The following is a 13388-nucleotide window of genomic DNA, read 5'->3' on the forward strand; positions in this document are numbered from 1 at the left end:
TTTTTTTTTATAATCTACTATGCTGCATTGATTTGTTCAAAAATAGTAATATTGTGAAATATTATTACATTATATTGTATTATGCTTTTTATTATAATATTTTCAAATTTTAAAATCCTTCCTGCGATGGCGAATCAAAGTTTTCAGCTGCCATTACTCCAGTCTTCATGACCTCTCAGTCGGTCACATAATCCTTCATAAATCTTTTTAATATGTTGATATGGTGCTCAAGATATATATAGATTTTTTTATTATCAATGTTGGAATTTTTTTTTTTGTGCTGCTTAGAACTTTTGTGGAAACCTTGACACGTTTTGCAGAATTATTTGATGAATATAAAGTGTAAAAGAAAGTTCTATATTTAAAATATTTTTTTAACAACATAAAAATAATGTAATCTCATGTTTTACCAATTTAATAAAATATCATCATTAAAAATATTTATTAAAAAAATAAACTCACTGACCCTAAACCTTTGAACGGTAGTGTAATTGATTTGGTAACATTGCAGTTACTATGTACACATATTTGCTTTAAAAAGATGGTATTTACAATGTACAAAGACTTATGTACAATTAAAAACTGTTTTAAATGTAAGTCTGAGATTTTTCTGTTTGTTTTGTTTTGTTATAATTCCACAGTAAATGATTTATCCTTTAGCTGCTCAGTCTTCGGTGTGGCGTACCTTGGAAATTTCCCTGAGTTCAGGAGCTGTGAAGTGTCTCTTTCTTGATTTAGTTTCTTTCTGCAGTGTGGGGTTGGTTTCGGCATTAAACTTTGGGACTGTGTGATCTCCACCCACTTCAGCTAGGCTCTGGATGGCAGGCTGAGATGAAGAGGTGGGCATCTGCGTTAGTGCCAGGCACACATCACCCACCTTTAGTTGACGGCATTGTAGTCTGCAGGTTTGACTTGTGTGTCGAGGGTTACAGGAAGACCAGCCGTGCCCACAAACGAAGAAAGGCAGCCCTTCACTCACCTCCAGAGACAACTTCAGAGAAAATGTAAATACTTTATAGGCACAGTTCTCCTGAAAATAACAACTGTGTCATAATTTATTCCTTATGTCCTTCCATTTATTAAAAAGTTCTGTAATGAAACTCTAGATGGAGCAGGCTGATAGGGTTTTAACTCAATCTGATACAAACACATTATTATCAACATGTTGCAGCTGTCTGGTTTTAGTTGCAACTGCTGCTCAACATTCAAATACTTGGCCAGTGTTTGCTAAATAGTTTGCAGAGTGCTTTAGAAACCCTCCAACTTCCCCAGCTCCACATTTACAAATCTGCCACGGGGTAATTTCATGAATGTTATATATGGGGGTAATCTAATCTATTCCACCAAAACTAAATACATGAACATTGGCATGTATATTACCATGCTAAATTCTCAGAGAGTTGTCATGACAGAACAGTGTTCAAAACACGAAAAAGAGCTTAGACAGGACACATATTCTTTTGTGTTTTGCAGACGGACTGAATCGTAAGACTTAATTATTCCTTTAAAATCCATGGGGCATCTTCTGACCATGTGTGTGCTTACCTGTGAATGGTCGTGCTCAATCTCCAGATGTAAACATGACAGCGTTGGCGTGTTTGAAGGTGTCATCTTCAACACAGTGAAACGCCTCAGCGTCAGCTCAGGATGTAATTGAGCACACCTCTCCAAATCATCCATCTTTAAATCCTCCACCCGCTTCAGTCGACCGCCCTCAAGCTCCACCAAAGAGCCTTCTGCAAAGCGACGGAGAACCCTCAGGGCAGAAGAGGAGGATTTAGGGTGTGTGCTAGTGTTCGTTTGTTGATTGTGTTTTTCTGCTTCTTCTCTCCAGACCAGCAGGGGGAGCTCCTCGCTCTTTAGCTTTTCACTTTCCTGCTTTGATTCTTCAGGCACAGCATGAGTAGAGTAATTCAAATCTAGCTGCTGGTGATGGTTGTACTCCATATTGTGTTTAAAATATTCTCTATTAGAATCTGTATGTAATAAAGAACCTAGAAGTGGGTTGTTTTTCACGTAATGTCTCTCATGATCTCTTTTGGAGCAGATTCTCTGATTTTGCGGTTCGTGGTACCAGTGTGAATATCTCGGTCTCTCTCTCTGCATGCATGATTTGACTTCCTCAGTTGGAATATCGCTTCTTAGCATATCCCTAACAACCCCTCTATAAAAATATGAAGCTGACAATGGGTCGATTTGTGGATTTTCCAGCTTTCTGAAACCTTTGACAGGTCCATGTCCTACTTCTGGAGTTGAATAATTCCAGTATGAAGTACTTCTTCCAAGACTGTGCAGCATGTTTGGGTCAGTGACAAGTAATTTTGATGAAGGTGGTAGATATCTCCTACTAGGAGAGTTCAGACTCTGTGAAGGGTGGATTGGATTTCCTCCTATAACACAAGAGAGGTCTGGGGTCGTGACAGGACCTGGATCACAGCTGTAAGAATAAAAGTTAAATCCACCTGTGACAACATCAGGTGTGGATTCCCGTACTTGTCTAGATCTTCTGAATATCAAATCCTGATTCCAAAACGGAGAAGGGGTTTTAAAAATGGGTTCAGATGACTGTTCAATTGGTGCAGAATCCCATTTTTCTAAGATTGAGGAACTCTTATTTTTTGCCATGAGCACAACAAAGATTGTGCAGTTTCACGTTTGACATAAACGCTGTGCTGTCCTTCTCTTTCTCTGTTTTGAAACTACTGTTTAGTACTTGTGTAGAAATTTCAATAAAATTACATTATTTATGGTGAAAATTTGCTTAGAATGAGGGGAAGAATGAGACCATTTGAGATGGTTTTAGAAAACACTGTGAAGGTATTTTGAGGGGCATCAGCACTTGCCGGACGATTATAGTTCTGCTGAGAGCACAAGGGTATAATACTTCTTTGAGTAGCTGTAATGGGTAAAATGATGAGGAGACTTGTGGCATCACACTGACTGGGGAACTGTTGGTTGGTTTCCAGTGCTAAGAATTTCTGAAAAAGAAAATAAAGTGTAATTTAACTTATGTTGTGGTAGATCTCTGTGTAGTGAAACTCATCTTTCTGCAGCAATTACAACATTTTGTAATTCTTAAACCACACACACACACATTTCCATGTTTTATGGGTTAATAAACGCAATGGTTTTCAAACACTTCATTCTGTTTGACGTCCTGCAGAGTTTAGCCCCAACCCTGAAAAAAAAAAAAAAAAAAAACACACACACACCCGCCTGCAGCTGTAGTAATCCTGAAGACATTGATTAGCTGGTTCAGGTGTTTTTGATTAGGGTTGGAGCTATTATTATTGTTATTATTTTTTTTAGGGCACTCTAGAACCCACGTCGCCTATCCCTAATTCATAAGCTGTTTGCATGGAGTTGTCTCTTTGGAAGTTTTTTTTTTTTTTTTTTACACTTTTATGTATGTATGTGTGCATTTATATTTCTTCTTTTTATTTTTTGACATTGTACACTGTGTAAGACACATTTTCAGCCGCTAAAACTCATATAGAGAATACTGCCGTTATCATATATTGTGTTTCCTAATTTAATTTTTAATTGTCCTTTATTTTAAGTTAAGTTTCAGTTAACAATTAAGTAACCAACTGGGCTCCACTAAAAATACACTTTTGACTGTGGAATAAATAAATATTGGGTGACAATTACGCATTCAAATTGGATATTTCTACAATAGAAATATTGTAATGCTCCTTTTATATAGGCCTAATGCTGCATACAAGCCAATAGGTGTCAGTATAAAGTCTAAGACCACTGATGTATCGGCCACTTAAACAAACCAAAATGACTTTAAATTCAACATAAAACCTAAATTGTCTTAATACATGTCCCTGGTCTTACTGTTCAAGTTTCATTAGTCCACATTATTTCATAATTAAAAATGTCTTATGATAACTACAGTTTTTTTTTTTTTTCAAAACTTTACTATAATATAGCATAACATAAATTCTGATAAGTAGTAAATAAATGGTGATAATAAATAAATGGAGATGTTGAAGCACCTTGTATTTTATGGGTGAATCTGATAAAATAGCCTATTGAAGAGACCAGACATGAGCTACTCCCACAACTTTGCCTACAGTGACAAATACTTATTACAACAAAGAGAAATATGAGCAATATGAAATGCCTTAGTCTAACAGACAACAAAGGCAACAAAATAAAGGCTATATTTTGCATTTCATTTTGTACATGTTAGCCAGCAAGCTAGCTAGTTCGTCTAATTAGCATATGCCTACCCATACCTTTCATTTCAATTCTGTGCAGATACATACAGTGGAAAATACATAAATTTAATTATTTCATTTTTTGAATGCTAGATTAAAGTCCTAGTCATGGTCTTTTTCAAAAGATATTAAGACACTTTTTGGTGAATTGAAAGAAAGCAGTAATGTAGCTGATATTAAAACATCATTACAGAAGCTTATGTTACTTTACGAAAATAAAGTAAAATTAAATAAGGCAGTGTGTGTGTTTCTGTGTGTTTCGCGTCTGCACTGATTAGTTTGTGGGCGTCTCCGTTAATTGTCATCAGCAGCAGCTGTCACTCATTACACACTCCCTATATATTGGCTTGTCTCACGTCTTGTGTTTGTGAGAACGTTGTTTCATGTTGGTAACTGTCTTTATGCTTCTGTGTTGTTCTGTGTTGGATGTCACTGTGTTGTACTCTTGTTTGTTTGTTTTATTCTCATTAAATTGTTTAACTCGCACTTGTTTCCAGCTCCTCCTTCACCCAGTCGTCACAGAACGTTCTCACCCTCATGGAAGCAGCGAGCACCAACACTCTAACAGACTTTATGCACCACAGTGTCAAACGCATGGATCAGCAGCAGGAAAGCATCTCGAACACTGGACGCGCTTTCCCAGCACTGGTGGCACAGGTGGACAACCCAGCAGATCCATCAGCTCACTTCTCTCACTGAGCCCATCGCACCACCGCCCTATGGGGGACGACGGTGTGGGAGAATCAACATCCGTGTTGCACCTTGTTCCATGCCCTCTAGGAGGAAATGAGGAGGGTATTCGATTGAGCCGCGGCCGGCAGGGAAGCCGCTCACCAGCTCTCAGACCTTCATCAGGGAATCTCTTCGGTCATGGATTACTCTATTCAGTTCCGCACCCTGGCGGCCGCGTGCCAGTGGAACGAGGTGGCGCAGTGGGATCGATTCCTGCATGGGCTGGCCGACCGTGTTCAAAAGGAGATCTACCTCCTCGAGCTGCCCCCCACACTCAACGGTCTTATTGACTTAGCCTTACGAGTTGATGCACGGATTAATTGCCTGGGTCGTCAGACCAGTCCTATGCTCCATACCATCTCTCCGGACAGGGGGCGCTCGAGTCGAGAGAAAGTGGTCTGTCCCGTCGACGACCACGAACCCATGCAGGTGGGTATAGCTCGGCTGTCCCGGAGAGAGAGAGAACGTCGGAGGTCCCAAGGACTATGCCTGTACTGTGGAGGCTCAGGACATACCATCTTCTCCTGTCCGGTAAAAGAGCAAGCCCGGTAGTAAACTTGAGGCTACTATCGGGTGGGATCTCCGCTGGGATGTCCTCAACCACATCATCGACTCTCCTTCCAGTGAAACTGCGGTGAGAGAATCACACTAACCAATGTCACGCCCTTCTGGACTCCGGAGCCAAAGGTAATTTCATCGATTCACTCCTTGCACGTCACCTGAACATTCCTGTCCTGCCTGTGTCTCTTCCCATCCATGTCACCGCACTCAATGGCCAGGAACTGCATCACGTCACACACTACACCGAACCCATCACTCTGCTCACCTCTGGCAAACATCGTGAAACCATATCCTTTTTCCTCATGGACATCTCCCCTGTAGCTCCCATTGTGTTAGGTCACCCCTGGTTAATAAAACATAATCCACGAGAGGACTGGGGTTCCAACACAGTCACATTGTGGAGTGAAAGTTGTCAAGAGTCTTGTCTGGTTTCTGCTTGTCCTGTTGTCCCTATTTCTGTCTTTCAGAAGGAGAACATGGTATTACCAAACGTGCCCGCAGAGTGTCTGGACCTGAAGGAGGTGTTCAGTAAGTCCCGTGCTGCTTCTCTTCCTCCGCATTGTCCCTATGACTGTGCCATAGATTTAGTGCCAGGTAAGTCTCCACCTAAAAGCAAGTTATACTCTTTCTATTCCTGAGAGGAAGGCCATGGAGAAATACATTTCTGACTCCTTAGCATCTGGGTTCATCCATCCTTCCTCTTCTCCAGCGGGGGCGGGATTCTTTTTTGTGGATAAGAAGGATGGTTCTCTGCGACCTTGTATTGATTACCGAGAGCTGAACAACAGTACGATAAAGAACACTTATCCGTTACCACTCAAGTCTTCAGCTTTCGAGAGGTTACAGGGAGCATCTGTATTCACAAAATTGGATTAACGTAATGGTTATCATTTGGTCCGCATCAGGAAGGGGGATGAATGGAAAACCGCCCTTAATACCCCCAGAGGGCACTTTGAATACTTGGTGATGCCGTGTGGGCTCTCCGACTCGCCAGGGGTTTTCCAAGCACTCGTTAATGATGTGTTGAGAGATGTGGTAGATCAGTTCATATATGTTTACCTGGATGAAATACTAATTTTTTCTTCATCTCTCCAGGAACATGTTCAACACATCAGACGAGTGCTCCAGAGGTTACTTGAGAATGGGCTTTTTGTCAAGGCGGAGAAATGCCTGTATTCCATACACAGTCTGTTCCCTTCCTAGGGTATATCGTCTCGTCCGAGGGAATACGTATGGACCCTGACAAAGTTAAGGCTGTGATAGATCGGCCATCTCCAGATTCCCGTAAAGCCCTACAGCGGTTTCTGGGGTTCGCCGATTTCTATCTGCATTTCATTCACAATTTCAGCCAACTAGCCTCACCTCTGACAGCCTTGATCTCTCCCAGTACTCCATTCAGGTGGTCGGACGCATCTGAGACTGCATTCACTAACCTCAAAAGCCGCTTTGTTTCGGCTCCCATCCTTGTGGCCCCTGATCCCACACGGCAGTTCGTGGTTGAGGTCGTTGCGTCAGAGGTGGGGGTAGGAGCAGTGTTGTCCCAACGTGCTGTCTCGAACGATAGGGTACATCCTTGCGCGTTTTTTTTCCCATTGTTTATCTCCTGCTGAACGCAATTATGACATTGGTAACAGAGAGTTGTTGGCCGTCAAATTAGCTTTAGAGGAGTGGCGTCACTGGCTGGAAGGCTCAGGGGTACCTTTCATTGTTTGGACCGATCATAAGAATTTAGAGTACACTAGAACTGCCAAAAGATTCAATTCCAGGCAGGCTCTGTGGGCACTTTTTTTCGGTCGCTTTGATTTTACTTTATCGTACCGCCCAGGTTCCAAAAACTTATGGCTTCATGGTCTCCCGGTAGACGTGGTTTCTGACAGGGAATCTCAATTTATATCCAAATTTAGGAAAGAGTTTTGTAAATTGCTAGGAGCGTCAGCTAGCTTGTCTTCGGGTTATCATCCCCAAAGTAACGGACAATCTGAGCGAGCCAACCAAGATTTAGAGAGGACTTTGCGATGTTTGGTCTCCAAGAATCCTTCTTCCTGGAGTCAACAACTCTCTATGGTGGAGTACGCTCACAATTAGTTTCAATGCAGTTTAGGTTACCAGCCACCAGTCTTTCCCAGTCTGGAATCTGAAGTCGCGGTCCCCTCCGCTCACGCGTTTGTTCAGAGGTGCCACCGCACCTGGACCAGAGCCCGCGAGACTCTGCTCCAGATGAGGGAGCGCACTAAGGCCAAGTCCGATCGCCACTGGTCAAAGCCTCCCGTTTACGTCATGGGTCAAAAGGTGTGGCTTTCTACCAGTAACATTCCTCTGCATCCTGTATCTAATAAATTAGCTCGCAAATTTATTGGCAAATTTATCACCAAGATCATTAGTCCGGTGACAGTCCGCGTCAAAGTACCTTCAGCGTACAGGAGGATACACCCCGCCTTTCATGTGTCACCCGGGTTTTATGCACGTATTAATCTGCCTACTCCGGTTCCCCCGCCACCGCGTCTCGTAGATGGGGAACCGACTTGTTCGGTTAAGCGTATTCTGGACTCGAGATGGAGGAGACGAGGATTTCAGTACCTGGTGGACTGGGAAGGTTACGGTCCGGCGGAGAGGAGTTGGGTACCTACTAGGGACATATTGGATCACTCCCTTATTGATGATTACAATCACCAGCTAGGCCTTTCTAGAGGAGGTCTTTGGGGGGGGGGGGGGGGGTGGATGGGGGGTACTGTCACGGTTGGTTAACTGTGATCTCTGGGTTTTTGCACTTTCTGGTGAAGTATGTGTGTTTCGCGTCTGCACTGATTAGTTTGTGGGCGTCTCCATTAATTGTCATCAGCAGCAGCTGTCACTCATTACACACTCCCTATATATTGGCTTGTCTCACGTCTTGTGTTTGTGAGAACGTTGTTTCATGTTGGTAACTGTCTTTATGCTTCTGTGTTGTTCTGCGTTGGATGTCCGTATCTTCCCCCGGGAACCTCATCCACTCTCCGCACCTCCACAAGCATCAATACTTACCTTCGGCTCGATTTCCCGTAGTTCCTGTGCCATCCTCTCCTGCTGCCAACCCACCATCACCATCTGGATTACTCCCCATCTCCCCACCATCTTGGATTGTCGTCTTCGTCACATTGTGTTGTACTTTTGTTTGTTTTATTCTCATTAAATTGTTTAACTCGCACTTGTTCCCAGCTCCTCCTTCACCCAGTCGTCACAAGTACACGTAGAAAGGGCTTTTAAATAATATAATAAATAAAAAGAAAACAGATAGAATAGAAAATGAATACAGCAAACTAGTGTTAGAGGTCTTTTTATTTTTATTTTGCTTTTGTTAATTGTATAATAAATGAAGGGAAAACAGATAGAATACCAAAAGATTATATTATATAATATTATTATTTACAGTCAAATCTTATGATTTTTCGTTGGTGTCAATTTTGTTTTATTCTACCGTTATTTTAATCAGTTCGTTGATCGATCAGTAGCCTACTTAAATTATGATAACTGTCAGAAATTATTTTACTCAATATACGAGTGTAAGAGCGCACGATGGTCACAAGAGGGCGCACTTCCGGAAAAAAAAAACCTCTCCTGAGGTGACCTCCAGTCATTTTGCGCCCTAGACAACTGCTTATGTCTCCTATGGCCACGGGCCGGACCTGACTACAGTTTATCCTTATTTTGTAATGCCTCCCTCCAAACACCTGACTCCATTCTAGCTTGGAATGGCAATTTGTCCCATTTCACTCCAGATTACTGAAACAAAATGCATTTAATGTTTATTTTACGCATAATTATAACATAATATTGTTTTCCATAACAAAATTGGTACTATCATTCCTTTAACTGCATATATAAAAGTGTAACCCTGTAGAAATAGAGCTCTGTACTTTCCAAATGTCTCTTCTCTAACAATTTGATAGCTTAATGGTACACTAATAACATCATTCAGTGCCAGACGCGCTTCCTCACTCCAGCTTTTAGTCATCAGCCTTCAGTCTGCCCCTGTGTCAGGGCATTTCTATGGCAACAAATTTTCCATAATTAAAAAAAAAAAGTTAAATAATAACTGCAGTGACTGTCATGAGAGTCAAGTGGCAGAGGTTACAAATACACACCGTTATGAAATGAAATCAATGAATAACAAGCAGATATTTGTTTGATCTCATGAATAGGATGCAGCAAGTCCATTACATTTCTTTCAGTTTTGAACACAAATACAGTGTTAGACTTACAAAAGTTTTCAATTCCCACGCTGTCAGACAAACATTAGACTCATCACACATTATCACCTGAGGTATGAACTGTGGACCGTTTACCTATTCAAATTCCCCAGCTGTTTATTCAAATGAAAATGACTAATACTGTAATACAGCATTTATAGCCCTCAATCTACACAACTTTTTTTTTCAGGTAATGCTGTACAGAACATTAACACTATTTGAATAAGTGATATGCAAATACAATAATTGCTCATTTCTGGAGGACAACAGATATAATTTTGTTTTCTTTTTAATGCAGAAAGTGAATCTTTGTTATGGATGCTAAATGATGCTAAAAATGAATCTGAACGTAAAGAAATAAACAATCCAAGAATTCGTCTCAGTCCTGCTGTTCATCTACAGCTTGGTTCATTTATTCTTGGCCAAACAGTTCAAGAGAAAATCTAAAATCTATTTTTTTTTTCTCTCTCAGTGGTCTATATATACAGCATATAACACCAATGTACCTCACATATTGTTTAAGAGGAGGTTCTGTAGCGATATTGTACTGCTCTCTCTGCAGTTCTAGGCAAATGGAATCATGCAGGCTGACGTATGAAAGCAAAAGCGTTATGAAAAGAAAAATTAAATACAAAATGCAACTTTTAGAATAGTAGTTTCAAAATAACATACATTACTGCACATTTTTGACTTTATAAAAGGAACTGCGTGCCACTGCACACAAAACACATCAAAAAATGACCTTACCTCCAGACACCCCTTGCTTTACATAACATAAAGGTCTGTGCTGATGAAATGCTGTGCATCCAGTTGTGATGCTGACTGGCATATAAACTCTCATTTTCATTCCTCCTACTCTCTCTCAGTTTCTCCCACTCTCCTCTCAACTCTGTCTGATGGCTGATGCTCTCTCTCTCTCTCTCTCTTTCTCTCAGTTTCTCCCACTCTCCTCTCAACTCTGTCTGACGGCTGATGCTCTCTCTCTCTCTCTCTCTCTCTCTCTCTCTCTTTCTCTCAGTTTCTCCCACTCTCCTCTCAACTCTGTCTGACGGCTGATGCTCTCTCTCTCTCTCTCTCTCTTTCTTTCTCTCAGTTTCTCCCACTCTCCTCTCAACTCTGTCTGATGGCTGATGCTCTCTCTCTCTCTCTCTCTCTCTCTCTTTCTCTCAGTTTCTCCCACTCTCCTCTCAACTCTGTCTGACGGCTGATGCTCTCTCTCTCTCTGTCTCTCTCTCTGTCTCCCCCCCTCTCTCTCTTTCTCCCACCGAGTTGCTGTCTTCGATATATTTTGTAGTGTATGTAGCTATAGAGTTGCTGTACACTATTATTTACACACATTTACAGAATTGCAGAATTGCAAAACGTATTTTGTCAGTGTGAGTGATGCTTGTCTGTGCAAAACTAACTGGCCGTGTGGGTTCTGCATAAAACCAAGTGTGTGGTCATATGGTTGCTAAGGTTTGCCTATGGTTGCTAGGGTGTTCCGGTGTTCTAAAGTCTGACTGTTTTTTGGATCATTGCAGAGCAGTTGTTAGTGCACACCAGGTTGTTGTTTTATGGTTTCTGAGGTCTTCTGAATTCATGTCAGTGCTGCTAGTATTTCTGATTTGTATCTATGGTGTTTTGGACTGCTGGAATGATGTTTCTATGTGGTTGCTAAAGTGTGATTATGAGAGTAGATCACTGTGATGTTATGTGGTTTTTAAGGTGTTCTGAGTGCTTAGTAGAGCTTTGTGGGTGATAGGGTTTTTTGCGTCTTTTGTGTTGCTATGCAGTTGATAAAATGTTTTAAACTGCTTCTTCCTCTTTTTTTTGCAGTGATAAGGTATTCTTAGCACTTTGATAAGTGGGTTTAGTGTCTTACTGTAATGCAGCGTTGTTGCTGTGCAGCTAATAGTGCTTGTTGTTACATCTTCATGCAGTTTTTGGGGGGTTTCCAGGATGTTGCTGTTTGATTGTGGGGGTTTCTCTAAAGTTGTTTGGTATATTGCTATATATGCAGTTATTAAAGTGTTTTGTACAATTGTTAGCAGGTGTGCATGTGGTTGCTGATTCTTGTGTTGATGTGGGGTAAGAAGGTGGTACTGTGTGGTTCTTTGAATAAAAGTTGTATGAACTGAATGCACTGTAAAATAAATAAATAATTGAGTAAGTTCCCACCAAATGCGTAAACATAGTGGTGGAGAAATGACAAACTTCACATTTAATAACATTAGCGGACATCCATTACATTCAAGATTATGGTCTATGTAATTGTAAATCAAAATATGACAGTATTCTATGCACGACAGATCTCATGAAAGTACTCTTTTTTTTTTTTGCAGTCTTTCCATTGCATGTTTTTCCTAACTGGGTTGCACTTTACATTGTTTTTCAGCCACCAAAACTGGACCCAAACAACAGTCAAACGTGTTAATATTATCAGGGTAACCCGTCTGCACTTTTTCTTTATTCTGTTTGCACTTGAAATGTTAGTGACATGCAGCGGCCACAAACACTGAAGCCAAGCCCACACACAGTCGCAAGGATTCTCTGTCTGAGTCATACGAGAGCTCTGTAACACCACACAGCCCTCCAAAAACACACATTGCATGCTTGTCAGTCTGGATTGTAAAGATAGATGTGAGTGTGACATTTAGAGAGGACTAATGCTGATACATTTCATGTTTTCCACACATCCCACACACTCTAACAGCTGTGGTAAACTAATCTTCAGACAATCAGAAGCTCAGCTGCACATTTCAGGCTGTCTGTCTTCCAGTCTCAAACCAGAGAGAAACATTAACCTCAGTTCTGATTCTCTCTCCCTCACATGCACAATATTGTTACCAGTGGTTGGCGAATGTTCAGATGAAACAACAGTTATTCACATAATAATAAAACAAAAGTGTTTTGTGTTGGGGTTTGTATTTCTCTATTTCCTAAACCTGAATCATTAGATGCTGCAGTGGTAACTCAAGTGATGCCACTGAAAGTTTCAGACATATTTTAGATATACAGATATGCATGTGCGTACACAAGTGACCATTTTTAACTGTAAAACATTGACAAGTGGCATATTAAGTGTTGTATTTTACATATAAAGTCTATATATTTAGGCCAGTATAAAATACAGCCTTTAATATAAATAAATACACAAATACAAACTCTGATCTGGTTGGTTTTGTTTAATTGCCACTAGATGGCGCTTTTCATGCAATCTTAAAACTAGTTAAAGTCACAAAAAAATCCCCTAAACCTTAAAAAACAAACAAACAAACAAACAAAAAATATATATTTTTGTACTTACAAAACATGATCATATGCACTGCAGCTAAAAGTGGTCCAAATACAATTTTCGGTTCACATTATTATTATTGTAATTGTTGTTGTTATTGTGATGTTTATATCTTAGTACTTAAAAACGGCTTTGTTTAATTTGCAGCTCTCCACACTCTCAGGCAAATGCATTACTTACCCCATAATGGTACATATTCCATAATTATTTTTTAAACCTCTTTGAAACTGACTTATGTTATATATTGACTGCTATTTTTCTGCTAACTAGAGTATAGGGTTACCACACACACATTTGTTTCACTGTTTTGGTCAGGACATCTCATAAACTTGAGTGTTTCTGAGTGAGTTTTTTATAAAAGGT

General features: G+C 40.6%; 1 protein-coding gene across 1 annotated transcript; it reads right to left on the minus strand.

Annotated features, from left to right (window-relative positions):
* Window positions 1-451: 451 nt before the first annotated feature.
* LOC113055089 (uncharacterized) lies at window positions 452-10659 on the minus strand. Its single transcript, XM_026221061.1, has 3 exons — window positions 10496-10659; window positions 1546-2978; window positions 452-991 (listed from the first exon to the last, which is right to left on the minus strand). Exons 2-3 carry the CDS (start codon window positions 2623-2625, stop codon window positions 665-667), a joined length of 1407 nt encoding a protein of 468 aa, XP_026076846.1. The 5' UTR covers window positions 2626-2978; window positions 10496-10659; the 3' UTR covers window positions 452-664.
* Window positions 10660-13388: the final 2729 nt, after the last annotated feature.

This window comes from Carassius auratus, chromosome 36, assembly GCF_003368295.1.
Source record: "Carassius auratus strain Wakin chromosome 36, ASM336829v1, whole genome shotgun sequence".
Classification (NCBI taxonomy): domain Eukaryota; kingdom Metazoa; phylum Chordata; class Actinopteri; order Cypriniformes; family Cyprinidae; genus Carassius; species Carassius auratus.